The following is a 15,964-nucleotide window of genomic DNA, read 5'->3' as shown; positions in this document are numbered from 1 at the left end:
AAAAGGAAATATTTCAAAGGAAATGGTAAAGTCTTCATTTTCTTGAACAGCAAAATGGGGAAAGAAACAGTTTGCACAATACTCTGTGTAAACGTATCTGTATCCTAATTGAAGTGCCTTTCACATGATAAATGCCATTAGAATAAAATCCGTGTGAATGTTTGTTACAAGGGAAAATTGATTATCATACTTATACTGAACACCCATTATGCTTTTAATGAAACCTCGTTAAAACCATACATGCAATATATTCATACAGCATAGAAACAGTACAATATCAATATCCAATGTATCCATGAATGTAATACTTTATCAACAGTAAAATAGGAGATAATTCTGAATGATAGTGTAGCAGCTCAAATATCAAGCATATTGCATGGTCATGCAGGGAACGTGGTTCGGGAGGACACGTACTTTCCTGATGTCGTCAAGGTTTGTGATTTCTGGGGACAGTCCTCCGTGTACGCACAGGAACTGCTGGTTCATAAGGGCGGCCAGAGGAAGGCAGTCGAAGGCATCCATACACGCATCGTACACCCGCTCCGAATACTTAATTCTACCTGTCAAGGTGGAAATAGGGCAGGGAGTGAGTGTTGCCAGGCCAAACACCCCTAGCTCTTACACACTAGGGCAGTGTGCTGGGCCTGGGTCGGAAACTATTTAAAAAGTGTCCGAAAACCTCCAAAGGACATAAAAAACTCCAGCATAATTTCACTCTGCCCTTGGTATTTTATTTAGACTCTGAGCCCGAACACAACAGCAATAGTTATGACATATATAAATACCTATCAAGGAGAGAGTAAATATCTGATTTCATACTATGCCAAGAAGCACTTTTCTGTGTGAATGTTTGAAAGTTACGCGTCAGGTTGAATGTAAAATGCTTTAGAATGAAAAACTCAAACCATACTTACATTCCTGCTTAAATGTGAAATACTCTGTCAAATGTCTACATTCGTGGTTCCCACGAAGCAAAAAGAGTGTTTTGGGGTATAGGATCTTTAAGGCCCACAAGTACAGCACACACTGGAAAAGAATAACAAAGAGATTTGGAATGAATTTTCAGATTTTTTTTCAGAACATATTTTTATAATACAGTATAACCAACAGTAGTTTCAGATGTACAAACGCAAAAGCATCAACCACTTCCTCCTTTAACTTAATGTTCTTAGAACAGGCGAAACACTTACTTCGATACTGAAATATCCTCTGTCGACGTAGTCGCCCAGGAAAAGGTATCGTGTGCTAGCTGGTGACCCTCCTACTTCAAACAGCTTCATCAGGTCAAAAAACTGGCCATGGATGTCTCCGCAAACTACAGGAAACACACATTGGGAGGAAATCAGAAACAACAAATCTTACAACTCTTCACTTTAATATGTGACCCGTTTCAGGAAGCTAGGTGTATGTTGCATGTCACTACTTCACAGGAGAGGCATTTCAACGTCTTTCTTTCTTTATTTTGATCAAAATGAGTTTTTTTTAACTTTCATGTGCCTTGTATTCCATCTGTAAATATGAATACAATTGTTCAATACCGAGCCTAGTTGGTTTAGCCACAGAAAAAGACAATCTTCCCTTTAGGCATGGTTGGCTAAGATAATGGATGGGCTGGACATGCCGGGAGATGAGTTTGGATTGGTCTGCCATGTAGCACGCTTCTGTCTATAACGTGAGCTGCTCAGTATGTGGAGAAAATCATTTCTACAGCGGCTTTTTGGAACGATATAACGTTAGTCATCGAGAACTACAAAGTTTTGCTACTTTTCTCAACAACATTGATGCCCTGAATTTAGCAGGCGCTATCGACAGAACAGTTGGAAAAAGTTGTGATGAGCTACTTTCTGCACACACCCCGGTCAGTGTGAACCGGAGGTACTCGACACAACGCTGGTCAAACAAAACAGAGTTCAATGGTTCCAGTCTGCCATGAAGTATTCATCCATGTAAACGGGTAAAAGTCTAGCTACATTTTCAGATATGATACGTTTGTAATTTAGTCAGAAAGTTGTTTTCATTGCAAATTAAAGCGTACTGTTAGCTACTGTAGCTAGCGAACATTAGCTTTCTGGCTCGCTAGCTAACGTTACGTGTATGATCTGTGTCGCAATATTATTCAAATGATTTGTATCTAGCAAGCTAGATACATGTCTAAACAAAATACTTCACTTCCCCAGGTGATTACTTGACCCATCAAGTTAGTCAGGTGTGTCTTGGGGTGATTACAGCCATCTATTGTATTTCATGAACATATGTACATGTATAGACAATAGTGACCCATCCACTTAGCTAGATGTGTCTGGGGGGTGGTTATAGCATTTTCACATGACCCATCAATTTAGACAAGTGTGTCTGGGTAAGCATCATCTAAAAATTATAAAATATTTACAACATATTTTTATCTGGACACTTTGTTTTTGAGATTTCTACTACTATGCAAATATGCAAGTAACCATTTCGCTGTACCGTTTACACCTTCTGTATCCTGTGCATGTGACAAACTTAGATTTTATTTGATATAGTGCGTGTTTACCACAGACAATAACATGGAGAACAACATGACCTGCACCAAAGTCAGATTAGGATATAGGCTAAAGTGTCCAGAGTTTTTGGAGTTTTTCCTTTTTGCAGGCTACTACTTTTACCACTTTTAGTCTTGAAATCTTTGGTTGTTTACTACACTACTCACTCTGTTTAGCACATGGCCTCACGTGAATCCTTAAAGAGATGGGTGGGGTTAAGGCTTAAGAGGGTGTGAACGATGCTGAATGGGTGGAGACAAAGCAGAGCTCTCCAGTAGATGTAAAAAAACATTCAAGGCTCATTTTCTCAAAAGTGGGGTTACAAGTTACTTTCCCGGTGTTCCTCAACTGCAGTGTATGATACACCCTTTTCTAGCTCTGAGTCTGTATTTTTATCCAATGTAAAAAAAAAAAAAATTTAAAATGTTGCTACATAGGACCGAATCCAGGGGGTGGGTCACATATTCGAAACACTTGCTTCGTCCTCTTTAAAAGTGCAGTTTTCCTGTGCAGTAGAAATTCATAGGTTTTCTAATTACACTTACGTATACCCTTTGAGGGAGTTTGTTTGTGGTATCATGATTCATGTACATGTTAAGAAGAATCACATGGACCCAGGACAAAAAGAGCGTTTTGGGCAAGTGTTCCTCCTAATACATAAACATCATAGTCACGTTTATCATTATCATAAGCCACTCTCTGATCCCAAGAGGCACAATAGCTTTTATTTACAGTGGCAATTATTAGTTAATATATACCCAGTTCCAATACACAATGCAACTACTTCTCTCACCTGACAAACAGAAAGGCTTCAATTCCAAGCATGTTTCATACAATTTTGCCTAGAGAGGATTTGCAAGCATGAAGTGTCTTCTGTTTCTGTACTGTATGTTGCCAGCCAATTGAACCTGGACCAACTGGTACAAAAAGGTGTTGTCTCGCCTGTATCCTTTCATAATACATGCATCATGCATAAAACATGAAAACCAAGCGACTTAGTGCTGCATTACATAGTGAGCTCTGCTTTGACTAACCTGCGCCACCAACATGACCTAACCTGCTCGTATACTATATCTGACATCATTTCTTAGCATTAAAAACACTTGAGTAGGCCAAACCCTCGACGTTGTGTCAAGTTCCTGTTTTTCTTTCTCGAGATAAATGCAACACCTTTACAGAATGTCTGTCGCGTTGGACCTTACTCAAACCAAGAAGGACCACTGTAAATGTGAAGGGAGATATAGCAAGACTACCTATCAACAAACAAACATCACAGTAAAATGCTTTACACTCAGTATATGAGTAGTGTGGGACTCGTTCCTCAGTAACCCAATAACCTTTTGAATTGGCCATTTCATTCTAACAAGCACCACTGGAAAGAGCTGTACATTGATACCCCATTGTCAGTGAGGGTATAATGTTAGTGAGAGTATAATGAGATAACATGACAAACGAATCAATAAAGCTGTCATTCAGCCATGGCTCCTATCAACATTTACATTATGGAAGCGCCAACATTTCCCTCTTTCTCAGACTCCGGGTGGCATCTTTAATAGAATAAAATATGTCTGTCTCGCTATGACATGAGTCACTTCCCTGTGCTTTTTATTCTTAGAATACTGACTGAAATCTATGAAAGGAACATCACTTGCACAGCCTATTATTATTATTAAGGAACAAAATTATGCTATTATGGAGGGAAAAAAATGTATCCCAATACCTGTTTAGATCTCAACTATAGAGTGATGTTCTTGTCTGCAATTGTATGGTAACAAGCAGTGTCGAAAAATGTACTGTACTCTCCCTCTCTCCATTCTTAATAACAGAGTGATGGGGCATTATCTTATTTAGTCCCGTTGGTCTACTTTACACTAATGTGACAACGTTGATGTTAATCACATCCCCACCTCACCCATCAATCAATCGCTCCAGTCAACAACCCAACGTGACCCACACTGTGACTGGCCTGACTCAATCGCTCCATGATCACTCCATTCGCCACTCAGTCAAATAGGATTGGTTTTCCATTGCCCCTCTGACCCCGTTCACCACTGCTCCCCGGAGAGCCAAGGAGCCACAGCCCACGGGGCCTTCCGATGTTTGTCACCCGCTGGCCACACACTGACAGCAAGCATGCATGGGACTGTGATTACAGAACGCAGACCGCCAGGAACAGCCCAGTCATTTCTTTGTGGACCCATTGCAGTGCAGTGGTCGGAGTAGAGTGTCATAATCCAGCTGCCCGTCAACCTTCACGACCAGCCAATCATAGTTTATATTATCATACAAAGAATTCCCTGATTGGTTTTCACAACAAACTAAAAAAAATACTGTATTTATATTCAGAGTGTGTGTGCTATTCAGCAAACATTGGTCGATAATTCCCTCTCCATTTTTCTAACCTTACATTTCAGTGAGAAAATGCTAAATAACATGAACACTCATGTTAACAATTGACACTGATATACAGTAGCAAAAGACAACGCCAGCCAGCTACAGTACTCTGCCTTGAAACACAGTTGCTATAGCACTGATATTAACTGGGTCCTTGGCAATGAATATCAAAACCGTCCTCTGATTTGTTTGCATGTCTGTCTTTAAGCACGCATCTAAAGATTTCGAGAGTTAGCCCGTAGAAATCTATTGAAGACAGTTCCAATTATCATCTGTTGGAGGAAAACCATTAGCTCGAGTTGCAAACCCCCTGAGGCACGAGGAAGAGAAGAGAGAATTTCTGCTCCGCATATGCATTGTAAACTCTCATTTTGTCATTTTGTCTTTGGAGAATCCCCACACTTTGCAAATGGTTTAATTTCTTATTTTAGACTTAAAGCATATGCATCGTGAACTCTCATTTTGTCTTTGGAGAATCCCCACTCTTTGCAAATGGTTTAATTTCTGGATTTAGACTTAAAGGGTTATCATTTCTAATGCGCTCCCTCTCAGAGTCAACAGCATGGTGTTACAAATGATCTTCAATTCACGCTGTCTGAGAAGCAGTTCACTGTGCAAAGTGGGTGTTCAATCTCGCTTACTACAAAAATAAAGATACTTGTAAGGCAGCATCGATCCCCTAATCATATGTCATTAAAGGAAATGATGGAATTATAGAAAGTCAAAATCCCTCTCGCTCATTGGTTTCTCAGCCAGCACTGTATGCCAAGGCTGACCATGATCACTATGGAAACCTCTCTTATTGGAATGGAAACAACCCTACGATGAAAGAATGTGTTCCTACACTGGAGTAACTTTCAGAGGCTTTTCACACCAACTCAACTGTTAAATACAAAGGACTTTTCACATGGCTGCTAACACTTTGTGCCATAACAAGTTACGACTATTCAGTTTTATAATGTGTGATTTAAGATCAATCTCATGACCAGGATTTAACTGCATGTTGTAAGCAATACTAACTGTAAATCCATGCAAGCAAAGTCTATACCAGGGGTGTCCAACCCTGTTCCTGGAGAGCTACTGTACCTTCCTGTAGGTTTTCGCTCCAACCCCAGTTGTAACTAACTTGGTTCAGTTTATCAACGAGCTAATTATTAGAATCAGGTGTGCTAGATTAGGGTTGGAGCGATAACCTACAGGACGGTAGCTCTCCAGGAACAGGGTTGGAGTTAAAACCTACAGGACGGTAGCTCTCCAGGAACAGGGTTGGAGTTAAAACCTACAGGACGGTAGCTATCCAGGAACAGGGTTGGAGTTAAAACCTACAGGACGGTAGCTATCCAGGAACAGGGTTGGAGTTAAAACCTACAGGACGGTAGCTCTCCAGGAACAGGGTTGGAGATAAAACCTACAGGACGGTAGCTCTACAGGAACAGGGTTGGAGTTAAAACCTACAGGACGGTAGCTCTCCAGGAACAGGGTTGGAGTTAAAACCTACAGGACGGTAGCTCTCCAGGAACAGGGTTGGAGTTAAAACCTACAGGAGGGTACAGTAGCTCTCCAGGAACAGGGTTGGAGTTAAAACCTACAGGACGGTAGCTCTCCAGGAACAGGGTTGGAGTTAAAACCTACAGGACAGTAGCTCTCCAGGAACAGGGTTGGAGTTAAAACCTACAGGACGGTAGCTCTCCAGGAACAGGGTTGGAGTTAAAACCTACAGGACGGTAGCTATCCAGGAACAGGGTTGGAGTTAAAACCTACAGGACGGTAGCTATCCAGGAACAGGGTTGGAGTTAAAACCTACAGGACGGTAGCTCTCCAGGAACAGGGTTGGAGATAAAACCTACAGGACGGTAGCTCTCCAGGAACAGGGTTGGAGTTAAAACCTACAGGACGGTAGCTCTCCAGGAACAGGGTTGGAGTTAAAACCTACAGGACGGTAGCTCTCCAGGAACAGGGTTGGAGAGCCCTGGTCTATATGATGGACTTTTGATAGCACATTTCTGGTTCATTTCTGGTCAATGAAGCATGAATGCATACCAGAACAAAACATCCTTCTATCAAAAGCTGGGATGAACTCAATTAAAATGACTTACTCAACATCACACTGGAATGAGACATAAAACGAGAAGAATAACAAACAATCCAAGAACACAAGGGCATAGAGGGACATGATGAAGCAACACAAGGTTACACTAAACGCTCCAGTGCCGAGGATGTGCTCTCGCTGTGTGTGTTTGTGTGTGGGTGGATCTGAAGATCTCGACAAAGCCAACCTGTGTCGTTTTTTTCTCTCTGTGATAACGCCATGGTGACAGAAGTGGCTGTGGGGTCACACTGGAATAGCCAGAGTGACCTAGGGGTCAAGGTGACGACCTGATGAATAGGCAAGCCAGGCCACGGTGAGTAGTAGTCCCGTTGTATCTCAGTTGGTAGAGCATGGCTCGTGCAACACCAGGGTTGTGGGTTTGGTTCCCATGGGGGACCAGTACGAAAATGTATGCACTCACTACTGTAAGTCGCTCTGGATAAGGGCATCTGCTAAATGCCTAAAATGTAAATGTTGTAGTCAGCTGGACACAATGGATAGTAGGCAGTATTCATAGCAGATACAATGGCTTTCCTCTGGGCTTTGTTATTAGCACGAAGACAAGCGCACACACAGATGCGCACAGGCAATCACGACACACATATGAGATGAGCAGGTGGGAGTACATTATCTCAAGTGAGCTAGGATTTGTTCTCGCCATCCCGCACAACCGCGCGATAGAGAACAACAACATATCGTCAGTCAGCAACAGCAGTGTGTGTGTGGGTGGCTGACTTATGCAATCTAGTGCGGCTCAATAACCTACACAGGCCACTCCAGAGGCAAGCTCATTGAGTTGGTGAGATCCACAGGGGAAGGCAGACGGTGCAAAATCCTCTTTTGATTGAGCAGATCGGTAATACCTCGGAGATCAACGCCGAGACTCTGGGAAGAGTTCCAGCCTGGAGTGAAGTAGTAGTGTATATGGAATGCAGCTCGCGATCTGTTCAGTATTCATGTGTTATATGTGAGAGACCGGAATGTGAAGGTCTGGTAGAGAAAATGCTCTTTTCTCTCGCTGGTTGTATAGTTAAGTCATTACTGCAGTGTTTTTGCAATAGCAGAACATCGCTACAGGTTGTTGTACTGAATGATACAGCAGGGAGCTGTGTCGGGAGCAGTTTAGGCCTGATGGACTAACACTGTGGCCTGGTTCCTCCATGAAAGCCCAGATGCCATCTGGCACAACCAGGAAGAGAGTGTGTGTGTTGTTTGTCTCAGGAGGGCCATTCAGCCAAGACACATCACATAGACGTAGGAGATGGTAGAATGAGGTGGAGAAAACACAGCGTGTTTTGTTTGTACAGTATGAGTGAGAAAAAAGGATATATTCTTTCCAACAGAAAATGTGGCCTTGTGAGGCTGTCAGTGTGTGTGTGTGTGTGGATGGGTGTTTGTGTGTGTGTGTGTGTTCGTGTGTATACGTGTGTATCATTGCCGTAGAATAGGACTGTTGAGTAGGAGAGGGGTGGGGGGTGGGTGTAGGAGTGGGAGTAGAAGTAGAAGTAGCTAATGTTAACCCCTACCTCTGACTCTACTATCCCCCAGGCTGATTCACAACCAACACACAACCAAGCCTTTTCTCTCACTCTCCATTACACTTTAGAACCAATCACATACAACTGATTTCTCTGGAAGATAGCAATGATGAATTGCAGGTCCAGGCTTTTTTCTTTACTACGGAATGAGAGGTATTGCTTACACAATATGATCTGCAGAGAATGAGATCGGGACCACACATACAGCATTATGGAGCTACCAAACTTATTTTCCAAGCATCAATTTCGAAATAATGCAATTATGCATTACACCCAGCTAGCACATAACGTTCTGAGAACCATATGTTTCTCAAAGTTTGGTGAGAGCGTGTTGTCCTATGGTTATTTTGCATACAACCTTCCCACAACTTTCTGGGAATGGTGCAGGTAATGTTCTAGGAATGTTCTCCAACTGGTTGGACATTGGGAATGTTCTCAAATAGTTCAGAGAACATTAAGAAACAACGTTCTTCTGTGGGAATTTCAGTACTTCAGCATTACTTTTCATACACGTTTCCTCAAATTGTTCTAAAAATGTTAAGAAAACTTTCCATAAAAAACACAAGAAAACTTTAGTAACGTTCAAATAACATTCTAAGAATGTTATTTAAAAACATATGCCTGTTCTCAGCATCAACAGAACGTTTTATCCTCTATCTTGTTAAGTATGTTCGGGTGTGTTGGCTGTGCCCACTAATTGGCCACACCTGATCTTAATGAGTGCATGTTTCCTTTGAAATGGGGTGTGTTTGAATAGACTAAAATGAACAGATTTGTATAAAAAAAATAACATGGTATGTACGCTACAGTAGCTCCATCTATGCAGTGCAGTGGGCTAATTCCATTGATAGAGAAAAGAAGATCATAGGTTCGAATCTCACTGATGCCATGCCACAATAAAAAATAAATGTGTTTGCATGATTGATGTATTCCATGTGTCCTGTCTGTGCTGGAGTTCAAAACAGTTAACCCAAACTCCAGAGTGGCGCAGCGGTCTAAGGCACTGCATCTCAGTGCATGAGGTGTCATTAAAGTCCCCGGTTCGAATCCAGGCTGTGTCACATCCGGCTATGATTGGGAGTCCCATAGTGTGGCGCACAATTGGCCCAGCATCATCCGGGTTTGGCTGGGGTAGGCTGTCATTGTAAATAAGAATTTGTTCTTAACTGACTTGCCTAGTTAAATAAAGGTTCACATTTAAATGAAGAAAAAAAATAAGCTAGTAGTGTTATTAAAAGTCTTACTGAAACATGTTCTCAGAACATTATTTAATTACTTAAAAATAATCTAGTAATTTGGGGGTGGCGGTTAAGAGCGTTGGGTAAGTAACCGAAAGGTCGCTGGTTCGAATCCCGAGTTGGCAAGGTAGAAAATCTGCCATTCTGCCCTTCAGCAAGGTAGTTAACCCCCAACAACAACTGCTCCCCGGGCGCTGATGATGTGGATGTCGATTAAGGCAGCCCCCCCACACCTCTTTTATTCAGAGAGGTTGGGTTAAATGCGGAAGACGCATTTCGGTTGAATACATTCAGTTGTGCAACTGAATAGGTATTCCCCTTTCTCTCATTTCCATTGAAAAAACATTCTGTTTTACCGGTCAGGAAACTTATGGCTTCATTCCCAGAACCAATGGGAAACCAAAATCATACATTCCCACAACTTCCAAAGAACCAAATGTGCTAGCTGGGCAGTTTGCCATCTTTCCATTAGTTGAACATATAGTTACTGTTAAAAAATGTATGGTCATTGAAACTAAAAAAGCAAAGATGTTGAGACAATCAGAATAAAACACTTTTTTAACACCCACATGCTTCAGAGAAATAACAAAATTATAGAATTAATAAAAATAAACAACCACATCGACATGATTGCACCAACTTTGGTGGTATGAAACCATTTTGTCTTAAAACTTATGCTAACACATAGCAACCAGTGCCCTAACGCTCCCTTATTATATACTGTGAAGACTGCACATGGCTCTATGATTTGTGATCATGGCAGAGACAGTGGAGACATAATTTACAGCACATTGTGCAACACTAAGCCACAAATAGATGGGCAGCAGCACAGCACCTAGGCACCCTGCCATCTTCCATCATCACCTTAAGGCCATGGGTTTGAGTTCCATGGGTTTGAGTCTCATGTAAGGAGCTGTGTCTACCAGCCAGTCAGCCATACCCAAGCTAATACCTAGGCTTTAGCTCAAGGGACTAACATATATTTTCTGTGCACAGTAGACACAGATTCAAACACAGTCAGTCACATTTGCATTAGCCAGGGCCAAACTGGAGAGCAATGACTTGGTTTCTAGTGTAGAGACTTTAGAGAGAAAGAGAATATCAAATGCTATATTTCCTTGTAGGCTGCACAACAGAGTTTAAAACAAAACATATAAAGGTTTCTTAGAACTCTTCATGGATGTGATCTATTGCCATTAGTTCCTAAGACTGGCCCTCTGCCTCTCATTAAGCCCCCATCAAAGAAGCTCATTAGGAAGTCTAATTGGGTTATGACTGAGACACTTGACTTAATGGCGAGAGAGAGAGAGCGAACAATACGTTTGCATAGGTTCGAATCTGACTAGTTCGTACCAAAGTGTCAGGAATCACACAAAAATGACAAGCTCGCGTAAAAATGTAAGATTAAACTAAACGAGCAAACGTAAAAACTCGACTGACGTTTAGTGCATCTCCTAACGAATGGTTGGGAAGCGGATTACATTTCAATCCATTTCATTGGCTCACACAACATGTTATGTGACACGAAGGGAAAAAAAATACTCTATTCACCTCTCCACGGGGGCAAATACGTCTATGTGTGTGTCAGAGTAATTTTCCTTTTCAAGTCCATATGTACCAGAAAGGCATTTGAACAATTAGCATCGCCTTGGTTGGTCAGACTGTGTGAACCAGTTTAAAATGTCCCTCTGCCCTTTGCTTGTTACAGCGTTCTGGTGATGGGCAGCAGAGCCCACGCACGTCCTTCAAAGCCTGGCGGTGACTCACATACTCAGGGGAAGTGGGAAAAGTCAGAAGGTTGTATAAGGGCGCCCCAGACAGAGAGAGGGAGGGAGGGAGGGAGGGAGAAGTTCAAACAAACACGCATTGCAGTATTTAGGCTACAGAATGACTTTGTGTACTGTACAATTTTGCCACCACACACAACCAGGTAGACTCCCCTCATAGGTAGAAGCTTCTAGATTTCGGGAATAAGAAGTGTGTGTGTGCAGGCATTAGTTTGGTCTGTGTATGTCTATGTCCGTGTGTGTTTTACTCACTAACCTGTCACGGGGGCCTCTATGTCCAGCAGGTTCTTCTCAGCCCTCAAGATGGCCGCTCCCTCTCCGATGAGCCTGAGGGCCACGCTCTCCTCTACGCGGCCCTCCTTGGTCAGGTGGCCTTTGAGCACGTCCACTTTGGGCTTCCCATCGCTGTCAAACACCTCCTTGGCTGTGAGTCGGTGACTAGGCGGGAACGGGACAGCTGGAGGAAGAGCAGGACAGTTAGTTCCTACAAACCCACAGGTACAAAAGCCCTCACACAGTAAAGAGTGAGGAGGAGAGCCATGTTGGAGACTCCATGCTCCCAAGATGACTAAGTCAAATAAGTCAAAGCTACAGTTGAATCACTGAGCAAGTTGAAGTCTTTGGAGGAAATATCTTTGACACATATCTGGCCAGAGAAAAGGTGTTATGGGAAATATGCACCGCTCATTGAATGCAACAAAACACATTTCTATATTTGAACTAAATGTGTGAATGCATCTATATAGGATTTATTGAAATAGTAAACAAAGTTGCACTCTGATGTCAGTAATTATCAAACAGAAAACCAAACTGCCGGTTTAGCATACACTAATGACGCCGTTGAAATGACAAGAATTATCACAGCTAATATTTGATAGCCTGTAGCTAGCAGAACTGTGTGTTACTGCTGCCGCCTACACCAAATCGTCTCAAATGCTCACTGTCCTGGCCTTACGGCCATCTTAATTATTGACTAATTACAGTCATCCACAACAATATCCTTCATTTGAGGAAAGCAGAACAGCAGAAACAAGGCATTCATTTCGGTGGAATTTGTTTCAATCATGACGCAGTCAAAGCTTTCTTGTTTCCACACAATGTAATAGCTACCCTATTATATAATACACAGTAATAGCCACCCTATTATATAATACACAGTAATAGCCACCCTATTATATAATACACAGTAATAGCCACCTTATTATATAATACACAGTAATAGCTACCCTATTATATAATACACAGTAATAGCTACCCTATTATATAATACACAGTAATAGCCACCCTATTATATAATACACAGTAATAGCTACCCTATTATATAATACACAGTAATAGCTACCCTATTATATAATACACAGTAATAGCTACCCTATTATATAATACACAGTAATAGCTACCCTATTATATAATACACAGTAATAGCCACCCTAATATATAATACACAGTAATAGCCACCCTATTATATAATACACAGTAATAGCTACTCTATTATATAATACACAGTAATAGCCACCCTAATATATAATACACAGTAATAGCCACCCTATTATATAATACACAGTAATAGCTACCCTATTATATAATACACAGTAATAGCTACTCTATTATATAATACACAGTAATAGCCACCCTAATATATAATACACAGTAATAGCCACCCTATTATATAATACACAGTAATAGCTACCCTATTATATAATACACAGTAATAGCTACTCTATTATATAATACACAGTAATAGCTACTCTATTATATAATACACAGTAATAGCCACCCTATTATATAATACACAGTAATAGCTACTCTATTATATAATACACAGTAATAGCCACCCTAATATATAATACACAGTAATAGCCACCCTATTATATAATACACAGTAATAGCTACCCTATTATATAATACACAGTAATAGCTACTCTATTATATAATACACAGTAATAGCCACCATATTATATAATACACAGTAATAGCTACCCTATTATATAATACACAGTAATAGCCACCCTATTATATCATACACAGTAAGAGCCATCATATTATATAATATACAGTAATAGCCATTATTTTATATAATGCACAGTAATAGCCATCCTATTATATAATACACAGTAATAGCTATCCTATTATATAATGCACAGTTATAGCCATCATATTATATAATACACAGTAATAGCCATCCTATTATATAATGCACAGTAATAGCCATCATATTACATAATACACAGTAATTACCATCCTATTATATAATGCACAGTAATAGCCATCATATTATATAATACACAGTAATAGCCATAATATGATTTACACACAGCTGTACAGTACAAAGAAGGTTCACCTCCCTGATAGTTAATTGCAAATTAGCCGCCACGAATTTACGAAAATATGAAGTGGATTCACTAACTCAGCATTTTCGCACCATCAGAAACGAGGAAATCGTCCTAATTAACATCCCAGAGCAGCATCACTGCTAACGACAGAGTAATGTGCTGTGCCATTAGCCATTACAGGAACAGCGCCATTGAGTGGAGTGGGGATCTCACAGACCGAGGCAATGATTTCACTTAGGTGACATCATCTGTAATAAGAAATCTAGCACACCTCCATGTCACACTGTAATGAATAAAATAATAGAAAAAGGTCATTATAATTATGGGGCTTAATTTTATCTACCATGTGTGCTGCTAAAACTGCACAGATCTCCTGAAGTGTGCACTTGAACACTTCCCGTCATGGTGTAAACTCCCTCCAGCCAATGCTTACACCAGTCCAGTTCTTTAAATCCGTGACAAGGAAAGTGCAAGTGCACATTTTGGGAGAAGCGTGGAGTACAGCCATAGACTTCTACTTCACTTTCAATAGTCTCTCTCAACAGATATTCATATGATACAAGAAAGCAGAGCTAGCTCGAGATTGCAATTATGGCTTGCAAAGTTAACCTTCTCTTCCAGTACCTCACTCAGCTTCAATTCAGACAGCCAACATGGACGATGACTGAAACAACTGACATGTCAGCCAAGCTATTCCTACCAAACAACTTCACATAGCCTACATCCCTGTTAGGTGAACACTCATCTGTGTTGGTGTGCTTCAAAACCCAGCCAGTGCCCCAGATATGGTTACCAAAGGCCCCCTGGCTGGGTCACTTCTCAGCACCTGTTGTGCAACTCTAGCCCCGGGCTTAAAATGACAGTCTGTCTTCATGCAGCCTCCCTTCTCTCATGTTGAACTGTTGAACACAGGCTCCCCCCCAGCCTTCCACCACGTCTGTTACACAGAGCTACTCATATCATCAGGGGTGGGGGAAGCCTCTGTATGCTGCTTCCTGGGAACAGTGTGTGTGTGTGTGTGTGTGTGTGTGTGTGTGTGTGTGTGTGTGTGTGTGTGTGTGTGTGTGTGTGTGTGTGTGTGTGTGTGTGTGTGTATGTGTGTACCAATCAGTGCAACTACACCCAGAGCCTGATGGTTTGTCTCCAATCTTACAGGCATCTCATTGCTGACACTTACTGTGTGTCAGGATATCGCTACATTCATTTGACATCATGCCGGCGTCGACGACAGTAACGAATTTCAGTGGTATTGAAAATATTCCATTCTTTCAAGTTTTACGCACACAAAGTGTGAATATGCACACAAAATGTAAGCAGAGCAAAGGCTTCTGGGTGAAGCTTGCACCTAAGGACCAATGGAAGTGTTCCAAACAGGAAAACTCCTGTTGCCTACCTGGCAACGCTGAGTGAGCTACATCAAGTGCTCCTAGTATTTTATTCCGTGCCTGTAGTAGGATGAGGTAAAGGGCATTCAGTATTGTTGGATACTCCTGGCTGCAAGTGATGCTCTCAGGTTGCTGATGTCCAGTTGCTTAGCAGACTGTTGAACAATGTGTTATGCATGTGAGTGAATAAAAGAGAGTTAGCATAGACTACTAGTTGGCATATCTGTGTTGTTCATGTCATTTGAGAAGGTGTAGGGTAGTTGGTTTGTTCATGTCATTTGAGAAGGTGTAAGGTAGTTGGTTTGTTAATGTTTGCAATGGAAAGATGGCAAAAGTATGTTAGCTTCTTCAGAAATTGCAAAACCACAGCAATTCCAAATACACATTGGCTACTGTGATTGATATACTGTAGGCCTTACCCCTTTGATGTATTGCCTTAATTTCTATTTCTCAATCCTGTCCTTACTTTATCCATTCTAATGAATCGTCAATAATTGATTTCGGAAGTTATCCGCAATATATTTCAATTTTGAAGACTGCCATTTAGAATGGCACACGCCCATGCTTTCCAGCACTTAAGAACTGTGAGAGTGCAGCAGGCTGAGGTTTGACGAGCCCGCCCGCCTGCCTGGTAGCCTGCCTGTCCGCCTGCCTGGTTGCCTGCCTGTCCGCCTGCCT

General features: G+C 41.5%; 1 protein-coding gene across 1 annotated transcript in view; it reads right to left on the bottom strand.

Annotated features, from left to right (window-relative positions):
• Positions 1 to 201: 201 nt before the first annotated feature.
• The window catches only part of LOC100196828 (protein phosphatase 3 catalytic subunit alpha), a 59,097-nt gene continuing 43,334 nt past the window's right edge, over positions 202 to 15,964 (bottom strand). The window contains 4 exon segments of the mRNA NM_001141850.2: positions 202 to 560; positions 915 to 1,026; positions 1,191 to 1,315; positions 11,825 to 12,025. Of these exon segments, the coding sequence (NP_001135322.1) occupies positions 364 to 560; positions 915 to 1,026; positions 1,191 to 1,315; positions 11,825 to 12,025 (635 nt within the window). The 3' untranslated portion in view covers positions 202 to 363.

Source organism: Salmo salar, chromosome 18 (assembly GCF_965601325.2).
Source record: "Salmo salar chromosome 18, fSalSal1, whole genome shotgun sequence".
NCBI lineage: Eukaryota > Metazoa > Chordata > Actinopteri > Salmoniformes > Salmonidae > Salmo > Salmo salar.
The sequence above is the reverse complement of the archived record's forward strand: the minus strand, read 5'-3'. Positions and strand labels throughout refer to the sequence as shown.